The 23,599-nt window shown below is 33.1% G+C and overlaps 1 protein-coding gene across 1 annotated transcript in view; it reads left to right on the top strand.

Moving 5' to 3' along the window:
* Window positions 1–21,801, top strand: part of zfyve19 (zinc finger, FYVE domain containing 19) — a 26,034-nt gene extending 4,233 nt beyond the window's left edge. The window contains exons 5-11 of the mRNA XM_079833201.1: window positions 3,663–3,805; window positions 6,251–6,356; window positions 7,588–7,800; window positions 11,918–11,994; window positions 14,207–14,305; window positions 14,461–14,642; window positions 21,293–21,801. Coding sequence (XP_079689327.1) covers window positions 3,663–3,805; window positions 6,251–6,356; window positions 7,588–7,800; window positions 11,918–11,994; window positions 14,207–14,305; window positions 14,461–14,642; window positions 21,293–21,374 — 902 coding nt within the window. The 3' untranslated portion in view covers window positions 21,375–21,801. The remainder of the gene's footprint in view (window positions 1–3,662; window positions 3,806–6,250; window positions 6,357–7,587; window positions 7,801–11,917; window positions 11,995–14,206; window positions 14,306–14,460; window positions 14,643–21,292) is intronic.
* Window positions 21,802–23,599: the final 1,798 nt, after the last annotated feature.

The following is a 23,599-nucleotide window of genomic DNA, read 5'->3' as shown; positions in this document are numbered from 1 at the left end:
GTATGATGCAGCTGCAAATAAGTATTTGAACACCTGAGAAAATCAATGTTAATATTTGGTACAGTAGCCTTTGTTTGCAATTACAGAGGTCAAACTTGTCATGTTGGAAGACCCAGTCTCGACCCATCTTCAATGCTCTAACTGAGGGAAGGAGGTTGTTCCCCAAAATCTCGCAATACATGGCCCCGGTCATCCTCTCCTTAATACAGTGCAGTCGCCCTGTCCCATGTGCAGAAAAACACCCCAAAACATGATGCTACCACCCCCATGCTTCACAGTAGGGATGGTGTTCTTGGGATGGTACTCATCATTCTTCTTCCTCCAAACACGTTTAGTGGAATTATGACCAAAAAGTTCTATTTTGGTCTCATCTGACCACTTGACTTTCTCCCATGACTCCTCTGGATCATCCAAATGGTCATTGGCAAGCTTAAGACGGGCCTGGACATGTGCTGGTTTAAGCAGGGGAAGCTTCCGTGCCATGCATGATTTCAAACCATGACATCTTAGTGTATTACCAACAGTAACCTTGGAAACGGTGGTCCCAGCTCTTTTCAGGTCATTGACCAGCTCCTCCCGTGTAGTTCTGGGCTGATTTCTCCCCTTTCTTGGGATCATTGAGACCCCACGAGGTGAGATCTTGCATGGAGCCCCAGTCCGAGGGAGATTGACCGTCATGTTTAGCTTCTTCCATTTTCTAATGAGTGCTCCAACAGTGGACCTTTTTTCACCAAGCTGCTTGGCATTTTCCCCGTAGCCCTTTCCAGCCTTGTGGAGGTGTACAATTTTGTCTCTAGAGTCTTTGGACAGCTCTTTGGTTTTGGCCATGTTAGTAGTTGGATTCTTACTGATTGTATGGGGTGGACAGGTGTCTTTATGCAGCTAACCACCTCAAACAGGTGCATCTCATTTAGGATAATAAATGGAGTGGAGGTGGACATTTTAAAGGCAGACTAACAGGTCATAATTCTAGCTGATAGACAGGTGTTCAAATACTTATTTGCAGCTGTATCGTACAAATAAATAGTTAAAAAATCATACATTGTGATTTCTGGATTTTTTTTTTTTTTAGATTATGTCTCTCACAGTGGACATGCACCTACGATGACAATTTCAGACCCCTCCATGATTTCCAAGTGGGAGAACTTGCAAAATAGCAGGGTGTTCAAATACTTATTTTCCTCACTGTATGTTATTGCTGCCAAAGCGATTAATCGCACACACAGACACGTATATGTTAGTGCTGTCAAATCGATTAATCGCGCGCACACACACCAAGATGGCAACGGCCAGCTCGACCCTACTTTACGCATCAAAACTGCTCTTCAGAATCCTATGGGTGACGTCACGGACACTACGTCCATGTTTTTTTACAGTCTATGGTTTAAATGCATGTGTGGATCGCAACGATTACTCAAATAATTAGCCAATTTCATTCGTCATTACTGCAAATAGGTAATTCTGGGAGGCAGTTTTATCTTTATGTACACAATAATAGGGCTGGGTATTGATCCAGATGTTCCGATTCTATTTCGATTCGCAAGCTCTCAAATTGATTCGATTTTGATTCTCGATTCAATTTCGATTCTCGATTCAACTCAATGAATATAGTGTAGATTTAATACAAATACTATAGTTATAAAAATAGACAGATAGAACGAGACCAGTTGAAACTTTAACTGGCTATATCTCGGAAATGCGCCGGCGAAACCCTCTGTAATTCGGGTCAATCATAGGGCCTGATGAGGCCTTTCGAGGATCGAGGTCGTAACCGGGAATGGGTGCTTTCTTTGCGGGTCATCTCATCCCTCGGCGTCCGAGTCTCCCTCCGCACACACACCACACACACGTTACTTTTCATACACGAGAAGCGCGTTCATACCTGGACACAAGTAGTTGCCGTGGTAATTAACAATACCTTAACAATCTGACTTATGTGGACTAACTTTTATTTGAGGAAATCTGTTTATAATATAAGCTATTAGGTGTGAATTATTGGTGTAAGAGTGGACTCCTGTAGATGGTTCAATCTACAGGGTTGCCATTAGACTAAAAAACGTTATCAGAAAGAGGGAAGAAAACTGTACATTTCTTGTCCATTTCCACCCACTGCAACTCATACCAACGACGGAGATAAGCGCAGTTACAATAGCAAAATATGTGGGAGAGCGTTGCTATAATATGACTATATTGTATTGCAATAGGGAGCACTTCAAAGTCAATACTAAATCAAAACTAGTTAGCACAGTATTTGTAATAAAAAGGATTTAATGACAAAATCTGGTTATGGTTACACTTAAAATAGTTTCAAAATGGATGAATGAGATGATAAACTTATACCATTAATCGTACACAGCATGAATACAATGTTACCTGAGAGAGAGAGAGAGAGAGAGAGAGAGAGAGAGAGAGAAGAGAAGCCCAGATGACTTCAAGAGCCAGAGAAAAAGAGAGAGCGAGAGACACAGTTCCAATCCTTTTATCTATTCCTTGACCATGTGACTGAAACCAAATGTATTCTTTTAAACTGACCAATCAGACCAAACTCACACATAACATTCAAACTGACCAATCAGACCAAACTTCCCCAACAGTAAAAGGTGTGGCACCCCCTGCGGCCTACAGGCCTGCCTTTTGTCTTTCAGATGGTCCTTCGGATAAGCAAATGTGTTGACACCAGTAAAGCAAATTTCTTTGTTGGATTTCAAATATCAAAGATCTTTGATTATTTTCAATCCTTTCATTGGTCCTGCGCTGTCTATTTACTCAGTTGATTTGAATATGTCTATAATGGCTAACGTACGTGCTTAAGTGAACGCTCAAGCTTTATGATCATAATGCAAGGCAAGCATTAGCATGTATGTGATCTATTTTAGAGGTTGTGTGCGGCTGTTCTGTTGTTGCAACGTCTGGGTGATGTCTCATCAAATGCTTCTGCAGATTTGTAGCACTTCACCTCAGCATTATAAACGTCAACGCATCGGAAGCCGGCATTTAAGCACTGAATGAATGAATGACCGGCGCGCCTCTCGCTCCATTGTAACATCGCGCAAGGCCAATAAGAGGGTGACATCTAGTGGAGAAGACTAGTAATTCGATTTACGTTAATCTTATGTTCAATGTTTGCAAAACAAATATGTGAAAAAAAATCGATTTTGAATCGACCACATTTTAAAAAACGATTAATCGAAAAAACTATTTTTTTTTGCCCAGCCCTACACAATAATAATCTTTTACATTGTAATCCTTTTATTTGTAATATTTGTTATGTGTGTGTAATAATCAGAGTGTATGCATGTTGTGCACCCTCTATAGGCTCATATTAATAACACACCCTTTATATAACACATGGCCTTTGAGAATCGATTTTGAATCGACCACATTTCGACCACATTTTTTGTATCATCGTTTGTAATCCTTTTATTTGTAATATTTGGCATGTGTGTGTGTGTAATAATCAGAGTGTATGCATGTTGTGCACCCCCTATAGGCTCATATTAATAACACACCCTTTAAATAACACAAAGATACTGCGCTATTGACTTTAGAGCAGGTGTGTGTTGGTCAATGGTCAGTGGTTTTCAGTTCTCAACATTTCTATCCATGGACATTTGGTTGAGTTGATTCTGTCCCTGACCTGATATGTCTCTCTGTCCTAACAGAGGCCATCCCATCAGAGAAGGATCTGGAGTCTCGTCTCGCTGCCTTAAAAGCACCGATCCAGCCTGTGCCGTCAGATAAAGACATGGGGGAGCGTCTGGCCGCGTTACAGGGGAGACCTCCGCCCTCGCAAGCCCCGCGGCCGGTAAATACAACATCAACTTTCACTTCAAGTGCCTCTATTATGCTTTTTCAGATATGACCGATCATATAGTGGGTGATAAAGGTTCAAAGCTCAAAGATAAATGGAGTTTTTGTCTCCTAAAAGAAAGAAGTCTCACTTCCTGCCTAACCTGTGTAGGGTTGGCTCATTTGCAGAGATGTATAGTAACGAAGTAGAACTACTTCACTACTGTACTTAAGTACTAAAAGGCAGTATCTGTACTTTACTAGAGTATTATTTTTTTCTCTTACTTCCACTTTTACTTCAGTACATATTTTCGATGAGTTTAATACTTTTACTCCTATATGTTTTTTATGTGCTGCATCGTTACTCGTTACAATTATAAAAATGTTACGAATCATTCCATTCCAAACCCACATTACCGCGCATGAGAGAGAGAGAGCGAGCATTCACTGTCTTTAAAACAACACGAGCGTCTTGCGCTCAAATTGCTCTCTATTTGTTTACATAGTTAATGTGCACTGTGAAGTAACATATACAAACAATGAACAGCTGTATTTTTATTAACTAAGATTAACAAAGATTAATAAATACAGTAACAAATGTATTGATCATGGTTAGTTCATGTTAGTTATTAGTCTAATACAATAACTAATGAAATGTTAACAAATCAAACCATATTGTAAAGTGTTACAAACAAATAATTTACTCAGAACACCTCTTGAAATGAGAATATAAGTGTGCTTACCCCATTGTTTTTTTAAGTAATAGTGGTTATAGTAAGATTTAATCTTAATGAACTACAGTATTTTCAGGTTATTTATATGACAATATGTAGAAAAATTACCTACCAACATTGCGATTGTCCTTTAGGTTAATCATTTGAAATAATAAAAACAATATGATGTTCAAACTTTTGACTACTTTCTTTAATAACTACATAACACAATACTTGTACTTTTACTTTCAGTACTTGAGTAGTACATTTTAAAATAAACTACTTGCAATACTTAAGTTCAAAAAATGTTGAATACTTTAGTACTTCTACTTAAGTGTGGTGCTTAAAGAGCACTTCAACTTCTACTCAAGTCACTTTTTTGATAAGGAACTTGTACTTTTACTCAAGTATGTGTCTCTAGTACTTTATACATCTCTGCTCATTTGCATAATGTCAACATGCTAATTCAAGCAAGCAATGTTAAAACATGTTAGCAATGGGTTAAAACGTGCTAGCAACATACTAGCAATGTGCATGTTAGCAACATACTTAATTAGCAATGTGCTTCTTTAATGCTAGCAATGTGTTGTTGTTAATGTTACCAACATGCTAATTCAAGCAAGCAACGTGTTAATTCATGTTAGCAGCATGTTAAACGATATTAACATGGTAAAACATGTTAACAAACTTACTTCATGTTAAAAATGGTAGCAACATGCTAATTCATGCTAAAAAAACATGTTGACATGTTTCATGTTAAAACATGTTAGCAGCGTGTTTAATTGTTAGCAATGTGTTTATTCATGTTAGCAAACATGTTAAATCATGTTAACATGTTGATTCATGCTGTTTTAAAATTATGTGTTAAAATGTGCTAACAACATACTAAAACATGTTAGCATTGTGCTTCTTTAATGCTAGCAATGTGTCTGTTAATGTTAATGTCAAATTAGACAAAAAAAACTCACACACACACACTTATACACACAAAAACACACACACACACACACACACACACACACACACAAATTATCGCGTGCCATTCCAAAAACTAATTGTGTTTTTGTGTGTGTGTGTGTGTGTGTGTGTGTGTTTTTGTGTGTGTGTGTGTGTGTGTGTGTGTGTGTGTGTGTGTGTGTGTGTGTGTGTGTGTGTGTGAGTTTTTTTGTCTAATTTTACATTAACATTAACAGACACATTGTTAGCATTAAAAAAGCACAATGCTAACATGTTTTAGTATGCTTTTAAATAAAAAGTTTAAATGTAAAAGTTTTTTTGTCTGTTTTGCACTCTTGATGTTTTAGAGATTCACCCCTTCACTGTTGAGTCTTTTTTTTCTGCATCCTGGCTGATTTGTAGATTGTATGCACAAAAAAACTCTATTTTCATATTTTTGCCAATTTCCCATTCACTTCCTATGGGGGTCATTTTTGACCCGAAGGTCCTGAGTGTGGCTATTTTTTTTACGACCACTTAGACTTTTCAAATCCTGTCCCCAATTGTTTGGGGTGTTCATATACCAAGTACCAATAAAGTCACCAAGTTTCGGACCATTCAGATGAAGCTATGATTTTTAAAGAATTGTATTTAAAAAAAATTGGGTCAGAAATGAACGAAGAGCCCCTTAAACGAAGCGTTTCAGACGCTGAGAGAAAAGAGCTGATGCTTCAGTGGAGATTATGAGGAAATAGTGTTTTTTTTACCTTGGATGTGACAAGAACGTGCTTTTATGTGTTTAATGTGTGCAGGTTCACCAGCCGCCCGACGGCAGGACTCAAACAGAACAGACCAATGATTTGATCACCCAAATGACGGAGGAAGTTGCTATTGATGACCAGTATCCATCTTCAGAGGGTAGTTCTATGTCTCTAACTAAATGCATAATTTACATTTTCAGTTATGAAGTTTAATGCCCTGATTTGGTTTAATTGGAAATGATGTTGAAGCCCTAGGGATGCAATTAGGGATGCACCGAATCCAGATTTTTGGGGTTCGGCCGAATACCGAATCCACTGGTTAAAATTATCCTAAACCGAATCCTTCTCCCATCCTCTGTCCATTATCACAGTATAAACACCTTAACGAAGTAAACAACGTCCACAGCAGTGTATGTTATTGACCATTTAACCGTTAACTGAAAGTAAGAACTTTGACCGATTAATACTATTAATACCAGTTAAACGGTTTAAATGTTTTTAAGGCTTTTTTGTTTGTTCGTTTTTTGATGCATGGTTAAGAAAAATATGCAGTATAGCGTTATTTGTTCACTCATGGACCGCGTCGACATGTGCAACCACAAACCAGATAGATCTCATAAAACATTTGCGTATAAAACATCCGAGAGAATACGAGTTGAACATGAAGGAATACAGACAGCAGCCAAAATTTATTTTATTTTACCATGCAAACAGCTGCATATAGATCAGATAAAATATAAATAAAAATAATAAAATACATAGGCCTACACTAAATATTTTTCACTTAAATAATTACCAAATTAAGATGACAAAACGAAAATACACTGAATCCGTTTGAAGCTTTGAAGAACCGGAATCGTTTTTTGTTTTTTTTGTTTTTTGTCAAATAAAAATAGAAGGCCTTGGCTACCTCAATCCATAACCTTGTATGTTTTTTGTTAGTTTGTTTTTTAAGTAACATGTCTAAGTGATGTGGGTTAGTCTGGAGCACAGCCTGTTGACAGTTAAACCCGCGTCAGAAAACACCCTCAATCCTTATGTCTCCTGCGCTCTCCACTGTTCTTTGAAACGACAGAGGACGACTCTGGGTCATTTTTCTATAAACCATCAGGAAACAGCGGCGAGAAGAACATAAGCGACAATGTGTACTTTAGTAAACTTGACCAAAACCACACTACGAAAAGCCTTAAACAAGGCTTCAGATGGCACGGATGTCCTGGGAATAGGGTTCGGGTTCGGTGGAAAAATATTCTGAGGTTCGGCAGAAACCGAACCCCGTCAAAAAGCCCAATATTCCGCCGAATCCTGGATTTGGTGCATCCCTAAAAGCAATAAGCTTCTCAAAGACATGCTAAGGTGATTTCTTTTTCTCAATTGTGTGAATACAGACGAACCGTTGAACGATCTGAATAAGCAAGAGGGAGGGGGCGTGAACGAGAACGTGGATGACGGCGAGCTGTCAGTCAAACAGCTGGAGGCGGAGCAGAGCCGCGTGATGGAGGAGGCCATGCAGGAGCTGAAGAAAGACAAGCACAACCAGGAGCAGATGCGCGAGACGGCCATGAGACTGGCTGTTCTGCAGGGACAGGACCCGGAACAAGGTGCGCTCACCTCGGCTCTAGTGCTCACGGCTGATGCTCTTAAAGGGATAGTTCACCCTAAAAGGAAAGTTAGCCCATGATTTACTCACCCTCAAGTCATCCTAGGTGTATACAGTGTATTTGATGCACTGCCGATTTTGCAGGTTTGCCCACTTACAAAGCATGTAGAGGTCTGTAATTTTTAACATAGGTACTCTTCAACTGTGAAAAAAATCCAGAAAATCACATTGTATTTAATTTGCATTTTATTTCACATATTATTTTTGACTTCAGTTTGACTCCAGTTAGACTTCAGTTTCACTCCAGTTTCACTCCAGTTTCACTCCAGTTTCTCTCCAGTTAGACTCCAGTTTGACTCCAGTTAGACTCCAGTTTGACTCCAGTTTGACTCCAGTTTGACTCTAGTTTCACTCCAGTTTCACTCCAGTTTCACTGCAGTTAGACTCCAGTTAGACTCCAGTTAGACTCCAGTTAGACTCCAGTTTCACTCCAGTTTCACTCCAGTTTCACTCCAGTTAGACTCCAGTTTGACTCCAGTCTGACACCAGTTTCACTCCAGTTAGACTCCAGTTAGACTCCAGTTAGACTCCAGTTTCACTCCAGTTAGACTCCAGTTTCACTCCAGTTTCACTCCAGTTAGACTCCAGTTTGACACCAGTTTCACTCCAGTTAGACTCCAGTTTCACTCCAGTTAGACTCCAGTTTGACACCAGTTTCACTCCAGTTAGACTCCAGTTAGACTCCAGTTAGACTCCAGTTAGACTCCAGTTTCACTCCAGTTAGACTCCAGTTTCACTCCAGTTTCACTCCAGTTAGACTCCAGTTTGACACCAGTTTCACTCCAGTTAGACTCCAGTTTCACTCCAGTTAGACTCCAGTTTCACTCCAGTTAGACTCCAGTCAGACTCCTGTTAGGCTCCAGTTTGACACCAGTTTGACACCAGTCTGACTCCAGTTTGACTCCAGTCAGACTCCAGTTTCACTCGTTTCACTCCAGTTTGACTCCAGTTTGACTCCAGTCAGACTCCAGTTTCACTCCAGTTTCACTCCAGTTAAGACTCCATTTTTACTCCAGTTAGACTCAAGTTTCACTCCAGTGTAATGGAGACAGTTTGGGATGCATTAAACTGATCAAAAATGACATCTATAATGTTACAAAAGATTCTATTTCAAATAAATGCTGTTCTTCATCAAAGAAACATTTATCAGTATCCACACAAAAAATAACACAACTGTTTTCAACCCTGATAATAATCATAAATGTCTCTTGAGCTCAAATCATCATATGAGAATGATTTGTGAAGGATCATGTGACACTGAAGACTGGAGTAATGATGATAATTTCAGCTTTGATCACAGGAATAAATTACACTTTACAATACACTCACCTAAAGTATTATTAGGAACACCTGTTCAGTTTCTCATTAATGCAATTATCTAATCAACCAATCACATGGCAGTTGCTTCAATGCATTTAGGGGTGTGGTCCTGGTCAAGGCAATCTCCTGAACTCCACACTGAATGTCAGAATGGGAAAGAAAGGTGATTTAAGACATTTTGAGTGTGGCATGGTTGTTGGTGCCAGACGGGCCGGTCTGAGTATTTCACAATCTGCTCAGTTACTGGGATTTTCACACACAACCATTTCTAGGGTTTACAAAGAATGGTGTGAAAAGGGAAAAACATCCAGTATGCGGCAGTCCTGTGGGAGAAAATGCCTTGTTGATGCTAGAGGTCAGAGGAGAATGGGCCGACTGATTCAAGCTGATAGAAGAGCAACTTTGACTGAAATAACCACTCGTTACAACCGAGGTCTGCAGCAAAGCATTTGTGAAGCCACAACACACACAACCTTGAGGCGGATGGGCTACAACAGCAGAAGACCCCACCGGGTACCACTCATCTCCACTACAAATAGGAAAAAGAGGCGACAATTTGCACAAGCTCACCAAAATTGACAGTTGAAGACTGGAAAAATGTTGCCTGGTCTGATGAGTCTCGATTTCTGTTGAGACCTTCAGATGGTAGAGTCAGAATTTGGCGTAAACAGAATGAGAACATGGATCCATCATGCCTTGTTCCCACTGTGCAGGGTGGTGGTGGTGGTGTAATGGGGTGGGGGATGTTTTCTTGGCACACTTTAGGCCCCTTAGTGCCAATTGGGCATGGTTTAAATGCCACGGCCTACCTGAGCATTGTTTCTGCCCATGTCCATCCCTTTATGAGCACCATGTCCCCATCCTCTGATGGCTACTTCCAGCAGGATAATGCACCGTCACAAAGCTCCAATCATTTCAAATTGGTTTCTTGAACATGACAATGAGTTCACTGGACTAAAATGGCCCCCACAGTCTCCAGATCTCAACCCAATAGAGCATCTTTGGGATGTGGTGGAACGGGAGCTTCGTGCCCTGGATGTGCATCTGTCACGGGATGACTGAGGAAACTGAGGTGAGGACTCAATTGCAGGAAAAACGGATGAATTTATTATAAAAGTAAACATAAATACAAACAAAGACCCACGAGGGGGAAAACATACAACTAAGAAATAACTAAATCAACTAACATACTCAAACCGGGAACACAGGGAACAGGAGACGCTAGACATCACAATGAACCGACCAGGACTGCAAACACAAAGGAACTTATTAAGGGGACAAATAAAGCAGGTAACGAGGGAACACAGGTGGGGCAAATTAAACCAATAAGATGATAACAAGGAGGGTGGGAACTAGACAAGGACGGAAAATAACAAACCACCACATGTGCTACACAAGACAGGACAGGCATGTGACAGCATCCCACAAATCTCCATCAACTGCAGATGCTATCCTATCAATATGGGCCAACATTTCTAAAGAATGCTTTCAGCACCTTGTTGAATCAATGCCACGTAGAATTAAGGCAGTTCTGAAGGCGAAAAGGGGTCAAACACAGTATTAGTGTGTGTTCCTAATAATCCTTTAGGTGAGTGTATATTCACATAGAGAACAGCTGATCTACATCTTAATAATATTTCACAGCTTTTTTCTGAAATTTTGATCAAATAAATGCAGCTTTGGTGAACAGAAGAGACTTCTTTCAAAAACATTAAAATCAGTAATGTGTCCAAACTTACTGTATATCTGGGTGAACTATCCCTAGAGCTATAGTGAATGAGATTGCACTGATGTCAGATCAGTAATCATCACCAAAATGATTTTCTAACACACACCGGGACGATTATCGTGTGCGTTTATCGCCGACGTTTAACGCCTCGTGACTAAAAAAAGGGTGCCAATGTGAATGTGCACACGACGCGCAAAACGCCAGGCGTAAAAGCGTAATTTGTAAAAAAACGCCTTGGATTAGTTTTTTTGTTTTGCTGCAACGCGTTAAAAAATGTCCGACCAATGAGATCGGTGCTTTTGTTCACGTGCCTGGAGCTGCTGAAGTGACAGTAAAACACCACTTGGTGGCGCTCCAGCACAAAACGCTCTTGCCCAGCACACATTGATACAACGAAGAGGAAGTAAGTAGAGAAAGAAGAAGTTGAGCTGCTAATGCTGCTTGCCAGTTAGCAAAAGTGTGTGAATGGTTTTGGCAAGCACATAAATACTGTCTCTCTTCTTCTTCTGTGTGACAAGCGAGTGTCACAAAGACGCAAAAAAAACACTGGTGATAAGCGCACGCGATAATGTGCACAGGCCTTTATGCTATTTGCTTTCTTAAAGTCAGCATGAAATGGAAGTTACGCTGGTGTTTTCTTCCCTATTGTGCCGTATATCCGAGTGAAACGCTTCTCAAACAAGAACAAATGTAGGGCGGGGCTTGATTTTGATTGATTGGATGGTTGTGGTTTGCTATTGGCTGATCTCATGTGAGTGACAGGTGGCCCCGCCCTCATCATCAGAGAAGAGATGAGGGGAAGTTATTCTGATTCAAGATTACCAGGGAAAAATAATAATGTGCACAGAAAAATCATTTATAATAAACTCTGCAATATTCCATTAAAGTAATAAAACATTTGAATGGGAAAAAAATGCATGGATGAATCATTCGCAATAAGACCGGTAACATGCATTATGAACGTGAATGTTCATTTTTGATGTGTGTGTGTGTGTGTGTGTGTGTTCAGTCAGACTGTCTGATTTCCAGCAGCCTGACAGTGATGAGGAGACAGATGAAGAGGCCATCAGCAGGGTGATGAAAAAGGTCTGGCACATTTATTAAAGTCCCACACGAGACGTGACAAACATTAGTGGAACACTAGTGACTCTTTAAGCCATTGCTGAAATTAAAACTATGACGATTTAAGACAATTTAAACAATAAAATAATTTTCATTATAATTTTAATATCCTGTGGAAAATGTGTCTAATGTACAACTAAAGTGTGGTGTAAACTATTATACGCATTTCTGTTCATTTAAATAAAGCTGAAATAAAATAAAGCATTCATTTTAGTCAAAAAACTAAATGAATGTTTCCTTGGTTTCCAAAAGTTGATGCTCTAAAATGATCTGGAAATAAATAAATAAAACTGAAATAAAAATAAATGTAACCTAAATATCAATATTTTTAATAATAATAATAAAGCACATGATGAAATGACTTAAAATTAAACAAAAACTAACATGAAAATTAAAAAATAACTAAAACTACAGAATAAAATAATTATTAAAAAAAGTGAAAATTATGACCTAAAAGTAATGTATGACTTTTTGTTATAATTATGGCTTAGTATCTCAAAATTGTGACCTTTTTACAACATAAATATTTTTTACATAATTACATTTAAACCTAAATCGCAATAAAAAAAATAAATAATAATAATAAAATGGCTAACACCAGAATTTTGACGTTGAATGTCCTGAGATATGAAATCAAAAGTCAAAATTATGACTTTAAACTTTATTATTTTGACATAATTGTGATTTACCAAAGCATTATTTTTTTATTTTATGAATTATGACACATAAGTCATAATTATTGTATAGAAAGTCACAATTCTGAAATACAAAGATATGATTATGAGACATAATTATGAGGGGAAAAAAGCATACATATGAAATAAATGACCGAATCGAAATGATGACCTAAAAGACATAATTATAGCATAAGTCAAAAAGTCATAATTATGACTGACTTTTATCATTTCGATTTTAATGACGTAATTATGATTTACCAAAGAATGATTTTTTCCCCCTTTATGACATACCAGTCATAATTATGAGATAAAAAGCATAATTATAAAATAATTATGAAAATTATGACCTAAAAGTAATATATGACTTTTTTGTTATAATTATGGCTTAGTATCTCAAAATTGTGACTTTTTACAACATAAATATTTTTGACATAATTACATTTAAACCTAAAAAGCAATTATTAATATTATTATTATTATTAATAATAATAATAATAATAATACTATAATAATAATAAAATGGCAAAAGCCAGAACTATGACTGAATGTTATAAGATATGAAATCAAAAGTCAAAATTATGACTTAAGGCATAATTATGAGCTAAAAAATCATGACTTAAAAAAACCTAACAAAAATTAATAAGTCATAAAAATAAAAAACGTAGAATCTTATAATTGTGACTTTTTATGACTAATTATTTTTGACATAATTTTGATTTACCAAAGCATGATTTTTCTTTTATGAATTATGACATACAAGTCATAATTATTGGATAGAAAGGCAAATTCTGAAATCCAAAGATATGATTAAGACATAATTATGAGAAAAAATGATGACCTAAAAGACATAATTATAGCATAATTCAAAAAGTCATAATTATGACTTGGACTTTTATCATTTTAGATTTCTTTGATGTAATTATGATTTACCAAAGCATGATTTTTACCCCTACCTTTATGACATACCAGTCATAATTATGAGAATTATGACCTAAAAGTAATACATGACTTTTTGTTATAATTATGGCTTAGTATCTCAAAATTGTGACTTTTTACAACATAAATATTTTTGACATAATTCAATTTAAACCTAAATAGCAATTAATAATAATGATAATAATAATATTAATAAAAAAATGGCAAAAGCAATTAATGAAATGACTAAAAATTTTACTAAATTTAACTTGAAAATTAAAAAAAAACTAAAAATAAAATAAATTGAACCTAAATAGCAATATTTAATAAAAAAAAATAATAAAATGACAAAAGCACATGATGAAATGACTAAAAATTCAACAAAATTTAACATTTAAAAATATCAAATTAAAAGATAATTCAAAGTATTAATAAAACTAAAGTAATAACACTGTGTACATCAGCCAAGTGTGGCATGTCCCATAATAGCCACCAGAGGCCAGTGTTCAGAGCTGATCTGAAGACGTGTGTGTGTGTGTGTGTGTGTGTGTGTGTGTGTGTGTGTGTGTGTGTGTGTGTCTCAGTTATCAGAGGAGGCGGCTCTAGATGAGGCCAGTGGCTTCAACATCCCACCAGAGCTCAGCGGCCCCATGAACAGAGAGGACGGATCCGGCAGGAAACCGGTACAAACCCCACACACACACCACATGTTCATCTAGACCAGAAACCATAATCATATAATATTGGTATTTTTATGATATTTGAAGTGCCCCGTTATGCTATTTTAAAGGTTCCTACTGTAGTTTTGCAGTCTGAAAGGTGCATTGATGTGTTGAAGGTGTCCTCTCAGCGCTCTAAATCGCGTCTGCCAGCGGCTGCCTCTCAGATCCAGCGCTGTAATGATGAAGACAGTGATGAGGAGGATGAGGAAGAGCTGCCGTGGTGCTGCATCTGCAACCGCGACGCCACCATCCGCTGCCACACCTGTGAGCGGGACCTGTTCTGCGCCCGCTGCTTCAGGCACGTTCAGGACACACTTCACCCGCTTTACTCACTACAGGATGGAAGCACATTTCTGCCACACAACGCTCAATTATCAGTTAAAAAAGATCTCAATTATGAAATGCTCATTACCATTTAAAGTCAAAATTATGATAAAAAGTCATAATTATGACTTAAAAGCTGAAAAGGCAAAATTATGAGATAAAAGATATAAAATTATGGAATACTAAGTCATAATAACAAGATAAATTGTCATAGTTATGGGATAAAAAGTCAAAATTATGACCTGAAAAGTCGTCATTATGAAATCAAAAGTCTAAATTATGACCTGAAAAGTCATCATTATGAAATCAAAAGTCAGAATTATGACCTGAAAAGTCTTATTTATGAAATCAAAAGTCAAAATTATGTCATGAAGTCATTATGAAATCAAGTCAAAATTATGACCTGAAAAGAAGTCATCATTATGAAATCAAAAGTCAAAATTATGACCTGAAAAGTCATTATAAAATCAAGTCAAAATTATGACCTGAAAAGTCATTATAAAATCAAGTCAAAATTATGACCTGAAAAGTCGTCATTATAAAATCAAGTCAAAATTATGACCTGAAAAGTCGTCATTATAAAATCAAAAGTCAAAATTATGACCTGAAAAGTCGTCATTATGAAATCAAAAGTCTAAATTATGACCTGAAAAGTCGTCATTATGAAATCAAAAGTCTAAATTATGACCTGAAAAGTCGTCATTATGAAATCAAAAGTCTAAATTATGACCTGAAAAGTCATTATTATGAAATCTAAAGTCAAAATTATGTCATGAAATGTCTTAATTATGAAATCAAAAGTCTAAATTATGACCTGAAAAGTCTTAATTATGAAATCAAAAGTCTAAATTATGACCTGAAATGTCTTAATTATGAAATCAAAAGTCTAAATTATGACCTGAAAAGTCTTAATTATGAAATCAAAAGTCTAAATTATGACCTGAAATGTCTTAATTATGAAATCAAAAGTCTAAATTATGACCTGAAAAGTCTTAATTATGATATAAAAAGTCAAAATAATGACCTGAAAAGTCTTAATTATGAAATCAAAAGTCAAAATAATGACCTGAAAAGTCTTAATTATGAAATCAAAAGTCTAAATTATGACCTGAAAAGTCTTAATTATGAAATCAAAAGTCTAAATTATGACCTGAAAAGTCTTAATTATGATATAAAAAGTCAAAATAATGACCTGAAAAGTCTTAATTATGAAATCAAAAGTCAAAATAATGACCTGAAAAGTCTTAATTATGAAATCAAAAGTCTAAATTATGACCTGAAAAGTCTTAATTATGATATAAAAAGTCAAAATAATGACCTGAAAAGTCTTAATTATGAAATCAAAAGTCAAAATTATGACCTGAAAAGTCGTCATTATGAAATCAAAAGTCTAAATTATGACCTGAAAAGTCATTATTATGAAATCTAAAGTCAAAATTATGTCATGAAATGTCTTAATTATGAAATCAAAAGTCTAAATTATGACCTGAAAAGTCTTAATTATGAAATCAAAAGTCTAAATTATGACCTGAAATGTCTTAATTATGAAATCAAAAGTCTAAATTATGACCTGAAAAGTCTTAATTATGATATAAAAAGTCAAAATAATGACCTGAAAAGTCTTAATTATGAAATCAAAAGTCTAAATTATGACCTGAAATGTCTTAATTATGAAATCAAAAGTCTAAATTATGACCTGAAAAGTCTTAATTATGATATAAAAAGTCAAAATAATGACCTGAAAAGTCTTAATTATGAAATCAAAAGTCAAAATAATGACCTGAAAAGTCTTAATTATGAAATCAAAAGTCTAAATTATGACCTGAAAAGTCTTAATTATGAAATCAAAAGTCTAAATTATGACCTGAAAAGTCTTAATTATGATATAAAAAGTCAAAATAATGACCTGAAAAGTCTTAATTATGAAATCAAAAGTCAAAATAATGACCTGAAAAGTCTTAATTATGAAATCAAAAGTCTAAATTATGACCTGAAAAGTCTTAATTATGATATAAAAAGTCAAAATAATGACCTGAAAAGTCTTAATTATGAAATCAAAAGTCAAAATTATGACCTGAAAAGTCGTCATTATGAAATCAAAAGTCTAAATTATGACCTGAAAAGTCATTATTATGAAATCTAAAGTCAAAATTATGTCATGAAATGTCTTAATTATGAAATCAAAAGTCTAAATTATGACCTGAAAAGTCTTAATTATGAAATCAAAAGTCTAAATTATGACCTGAAATGTCTTAATTATGAAATCAAAAGTCTAAATTATGACCTGAAAAGTCTTAATTATGATATAAAAAGTCAAAATAATGACCTGAAAAGTCTTAATTATGAAATCAAAAGTCAAAATAATGACCTGAAAAGTCTTAATTATGAAATCAAAAGTCTAAATTATGACCTGAAATGTCTTAATTATGAAATCAAAAGTCTAAATTATGACCTGAAAAGTCTTAATTATGATATAAAAAGTCAAAATAATGACCTGAAAAGTCTTAATTATGAAATCAAAAGTCAAAATAATGACCTGAAAAGTCTTAATTATGAAATCAAAAGTCTAAATTATGACCTGAAAAGTCTTAATTATGATATAAAAAGTCAAAATAATGACCTGAAAAGTCTTAATTATGAAATCAAAAGTCAAAATAATGACCTGAAAAGTCTTAATTATGAAATCAAAAGTCAAAATTATGACCTGAAAAGTCTTAATTATGAAATCAAAAGTCTAAATTATGACCTGAAATGTCTTAATTATGAAATCAAAAGTCTAAATTATGACCTGAAAAGTCTTAATTATGATATAAAAAGTCAAAATAATGACCTGAAAAGTCTTAATTATGAAATCAAAAGTCAAAATAATGACCTGAAAAGTCTTAATTATGAAATCAAAAGTCTAAATTATGACCTGAAAAGTCTTAATTATGATATAAAAAGTCAAAATAATGACCTGAAAAGTCTTAATTATGAAATCAAAAGTCAAAATAATGACCTGAAGTCTTAATTATGAAATCAAAAGTCTAAATTATGACCTGAAAAGTCTCAATTATGATATAAAAAGTCAAAATAATGACCTGAAAAGTCTTAATTATGACCTAAATTATGACCTGAAAAGTCATCATTATGAAATCAAAAGTCAGAATTATGACCTGAAAAGTCATTATGAAATCAAGTCAAAATTATGACCTGAAAAGAAGTCATCATTATGAAATCAAAAGTCAAAATTATGACCTGAAAAGTCATTATAAAATCAAGTCAAAATTATGACCTGAAAAGTCGTCATTATGAAATCAAAAGTCTAAATTATGACCTGAAAAGTCGTCATTATGAAATCAAAAGTCTAAATTATGACCTGAAAAGTCATCATTATGAAATCAAAAGTCAGAATTATGACCTGAAAAGTCTTATTTATGAAATCAAAAGTCAAAATTATGTCATGAAGTCATTATGAAATCAAGTCAAAATTATGACCTGAAAATAAGTCATCATTATGAAATCAAAAGTCAAAATTATGACCTGAAAAGTCATTATAAAATCAAGTCAAAATTATGACCTGAAAAGTCGTCATTATGAAATCAAAAGTCTAAATTATGACCTGAAAAGTCATTATTATGAAATCTAAAGTCAAAATTATGACCTGAAAAGTCTTAATTATGATATAAAAAGTCAAAATAATGACCTGAAAAGTCTTAATTATGAAATCAAAAGTCAAAATTATGACCTGAAAAGTCATCAAAAGTCAAAATTATGACCTGAAGTCATCATTATGAAATCAAGTCAAAATTATGACCTGAAAAGTCTTAATTATGATATAAAAAGTCAAAATTATGACCTGAAAAGTCTTAATTATGATATAAAAAGTCAAAATTATGACCTGAAAAGTCTTAATTATAATATAAAATTCATACTTATGACATAAAAAGTTGCAATTATGGAATACTACATCATAAAAACTAGATAAATCGTCATAATTATGGGACAAAAAGTCAAAATTATGACCTGAAAATTATTAAATAAAAAGGCATACTTATGAGATAAAAAGTCACCAGTCACTTTTTGACTTATGTTGTAATTATGACTTTTTAGGTCATCATTTTTATTTTATAGTTATGCTTTTTTAATCTCAGAATTATGACTTTGAATGTCATGAGATATGAATTAAAAAATTATGAATTAAAAGTTGAAAAGGCATAATTATGAGATAAAAAGTCATACTTATGACAGAAAAAGTCAAAATTATGACCTGAAGTCATTATTTTGAGATAAAAAAACTAAATTATGAAATCAAAAGGCATAATTATGAGATTAAAAGCCAAAGTTATGAAAAAATATGACTTTTTGACTTGTTGTAATTTTGAGATACTAAACCATAATTACACCATACTGTATAATTCATATTGACTTTTAGGTAATAATTTTCACTTTTATTGTATAATTACGCCTTTTTATCTCATAATTATGACTGGTATGTCATAAAGGGGGGAAAAAATCATGCTTTGGTAAATCATAATTATGTCATAAAAATCAAAATGATAAGATTCTAAAATTATGACTTTTTGAGTTATGTTATAATTATGACTTTTTAGGTAATTTCATTTTTTTACTTTATAGTTATGATTTTTTAATCTCAGAATTATGACTTTGAATGTCATGAGATATGAAATCAATAGTCAAAATTATTAATTGAAAGTTGAAAAGGCATAATTATTGAAATCATGACCTAAAAAGTCGTAATTATAGCATCTCAAAAATTAATAAGTCATAAATATGGCTTTTATGTCATAATTATAACTTAAAATCTTATAATTGTGACTTTTTATGACGTAATTATTTTGACATAATTATGATTTACCAAAGCATGATTTTTTTCCTTTTATGAATTATGACATACAAATCGTAATTATTGGATAGAAAGTCACAATTCTGACATACAAAGTCATAATTATGTCAGAATTATGAGATATGATTATGAGACATAATTATGAGTAATAAAAGCATAAATATAAAAGTAAAAAGTCGAAATGATGACCTAAAAAGTCATAATTATAACATAACTCAAAAAGTCATAATTTTAGAATCTTATCATTTTGATTTTTATGACATAATTATGATTTACCAAAACATGATTTTTTTTTTCCCCCTTTATGACATACCAGTCATAATTATGAGAGAAAAAGGCGTAATTATACAATAAAAGTGAAAATTATTACCTAAAAGTCACTTATGACTTTTACAGTATGGTGTAATTATGGTTTAGTATCTCAAAATTTCGACATAAATATTTTTGGCATAATTATTATTGTATAAAACATGATTTAATTTTTTCATTTGACATACTGTCATAATTATGAAATAATAACAACTCATAAATATGACCTAACAAGTCATAAATATGAAAAAGTTGACCTAAAAAGTCATAACTATGACTTTGAATCTTATCAACAATTATTTTTGGCAGAATTATTTTTATCGCATAATTATGATTGATCAAAGCGTGATTTAATTTTTTTAATTTTTTTTATGAATTATGACATATAAGTCGTAATTATTGGATATAAAGTCAAAATTCTGACATGCAAGTTAAATTAATATTCAAAATGATGATCTAAAAATTCAAAAGTATGACAAGTCATAAATATGACCTAACAAGTCATAAATATTAAATATATACAAAATTATGGCCTAAAAAGCCATTTTTATAACATAAGCTGAACATTTATATTTTTATAAGTTATAAGTATAACATGTATATGTATAACAAGCTGGAAAATCAAAATTATGACAAAATTTATGACATAGTAAATTATGAGATAAAAAGGCATAATTATGAAATAAAAACAACTCATAAACATGACCTAACAAGTCATAAATATGAAATAAATTCAAAATTATGAACTAAAAAGCCATATTTATGTAACATAGGCTGAAAATTTGTATTTATTTAAGTATGACATCTCATAAATATGATTAAAATATGCTGGAAAGTCAAAATTACGAAATATAAATTATGAGCTAAAAAGGCATGATTATGAAATAAAAACAACTCATTAATATGACCTAACAACTCATAAATATGACCTAACAAGTCATAAATATGAAATAAATTCAAAATTATGACCTAAAAAGCCATATTTATTACATAAGCTGAAAATGTATATTTATTTAAGTATGACATCTCATAAATATGATTAAAATATGCCGGAAAGTCAAAATTCTGACACAAAATGTATGACAAAGTAAATTATGAGATAAAAAGGCATAATTATGAAATAAAAGCAACTCATTAATATGACCTAACAACTCATGAATATGAAATAGTCGAAATGATGACCTAAAAAGTCATAATTATAACACAAGCTGAAAAGTCTTGACACTTTTTGTCATAACTATGACTTTGAATCTTATGATCTCTCTTTTTGTGTGAATTATTTTTCACATAGTTATGATTTTCCAAAGCCTGATTAGTGTCATCATCATCATAATAATGTCCAGATGTGATATTTTGAGTTGAACATTCAGACGCTCAGGAATTATTGACTGGTTTTTCCATCAGATCTCGTCTGACATACTGATCTTGCAATATTAATCTGTGCCATATTTTCCTTCATTCTGCCACAGGGAAGGCCACGACAAATATGACAGGAAACAGCATCGCACTTGTACATACACGGCCCCGAAGAAAGGCAAGAAGAAGACATGAGCCTCTCTCTCTCTCTCTCTCTCTCTCTCTCTACAGATATATATATATATTAGGTGATTATCATATTTAACTGTACATGCTTTTGAACTAGAGCTCTCCGTCTGATAGCCAGCAGAAAATCATAATGTTTGGACACACACACACACACACACACACACAGGAGATCATGTGAAGTGCGGGTGGAATGAATGGAGTGTGTGTTTGTGTGAAGCTCTTTACGTCGCGTCTTCCCTTTGCTGGCATTTCCATGTTGTCATGAATAATGAACAGACCGAATGGAGAGTCACATGACAGGAAGTCCAGTGCATTACTGATGGTTATGATGTCCTGTTGTGTGCTTTACATGTGTCTCTCATTCATTGGCAGTGAACACACACACACACACGCACGCATAACAAAACTAAATAAAAATACATGGAGAAAAGTGTATTTTGTGTCAGATGTGTATTACACACACACACACACACACACACACACACATGGGTACTGTCAGCTTTTATCAGCACGTCAGCTGGTTTCAAGTGTTATCGCTTTATGACCTCATTAACATATTTTGTGTGTGTGTAGAATAGACCAGTGTTTGTCCTTCAGCCCACACACATTCTGTACTTACGCACACACACACACACACACACACGGACTAAAATGAACTAAAGTCTATGACCTAGAGTCATGAACTAAAAAGCCTTTAGTCACGGTTTTGACTTTACTTTTATTATTTTGTATTTTATTTGATTATTTTCTTGTATATTATTATTTATTTATTTTAATTATTTTGGGTTTTATTTATATTTCTTTTCTTTCATTTTATTATATTTTATTGGTTATTTTTATCTTAATTTTTTTAGCTTTTATTTTATTTCTTATTTACTTTACTGTTATTTTATTTATTATTTTGCTTTTATTTTATGTGATTTTATTTTACTTTTCTTTAATTTTATTAACTTTAATTTTAATATTTTAACTTAATTTTTTAGCTTTTATTTTACTTTACTTTTATTTTATTTATTATTTTGCCTTTATTTTATTGTCTTTTATTTTATTATTTTACTTTTATTTATTATTTTATTTTACTTTTATTTTATTATTTCATTGTTTTTTTATTATTGTATTTTGCTTTATTTTATGTGATTTTATTTTACTTTTCTTTAATTTTATTAAATTTAATTTGAATATTTTTTACTGAATTTTTTCAGTCTTTTATTTTATTATTGTATTTTGCTTTAAGTTTGTGATTTTATTTTAATTTTATTTTATTATTTTACTTTACTTAATTTTTTTTTCTTTAACTTTAATTTTATTATTTTATTTTATGTGATTTAATTTTTCTTGGTATTATCTTATTTATTTCTTATTTTGTTCTACTTTTATTTTATTATATTATATTTTTTATTTTATTACTTTTCTTTAATTTTATTATTTTATCTATTAATTTCCTATTTTATATAACTTTTTTTATTGTTTTTATCTTAATTGTTTAGCTTTTATTTTATATTTTATTTAACTTTTATTAAGTATTATTAACTCTTATTTTATTTGACTGTTATTTTCTTATTTTTATCTTTTTTGATTTGATTTGATTTGATTTATGTTTGGGCAGTTCTGAATCTTCTCTGGTTTGCTCAGTCTCTGAATGTGTGGAGAAATGCTGACGATAGTTAATCTTCAACAGCTTCTTCTTAACTTTTATAACACGGCTGCTCTTTTTCTCCGCCTGTTTCGTGTTTACTGGTGTGTTATTATTATATTGTGCTTTATATTTCACTGGCCTCGTGCACTCTCTGCTTTGTGTTGAACGTGTTTTCCATCTGATTTTGAATATGATCATATGATTCAAACGTTCAAAGTCATTTAAAAGCTTTAATCAAATAAATGATATTCTGGGTTATACACTGAATCTGTAACATTATGTTGATCACCAAAGGCAATATGCAGATATGGGAACTATAATTACACGTTATATTAATGCACTGAAGGTTATTAGTAGTGATTTTGTCACTCAAGTCTCATGCAAACGTGTGTTATTGTGTTTAAAGCATAATTATAGATATTTTAATCGATTGTTTATTTGTAGTTTCGTTGACGGACCTCCATTGTAAGTAAATTAGCATGCATATTTTCCTTTATTTTGGACAAAATATTAACCCAGAATATGCCGCACTTATGTCACAGTATTATTGAGTTGTACCGCAAATATGATCATTTTAACGTGAAGAACTGAAATC

Source organism: Gobio gobio, assembly GCF_949357685.1.
Source record: "Gobio gobio genome assembly, chromosome: 13".
In the NCBI taxonomy this organism is placed as follows: domain Eukaryota; kingdom Metazoa; phylum Chordata; class Actinopteri; order Cypriniformes; family Gobionidae; genus Gobio; species Gobio gobio.
Note: the sequence above shows the minus strand (reverse complement) of the source record. Positions and strands in the feature narration are given on the sequence as shown.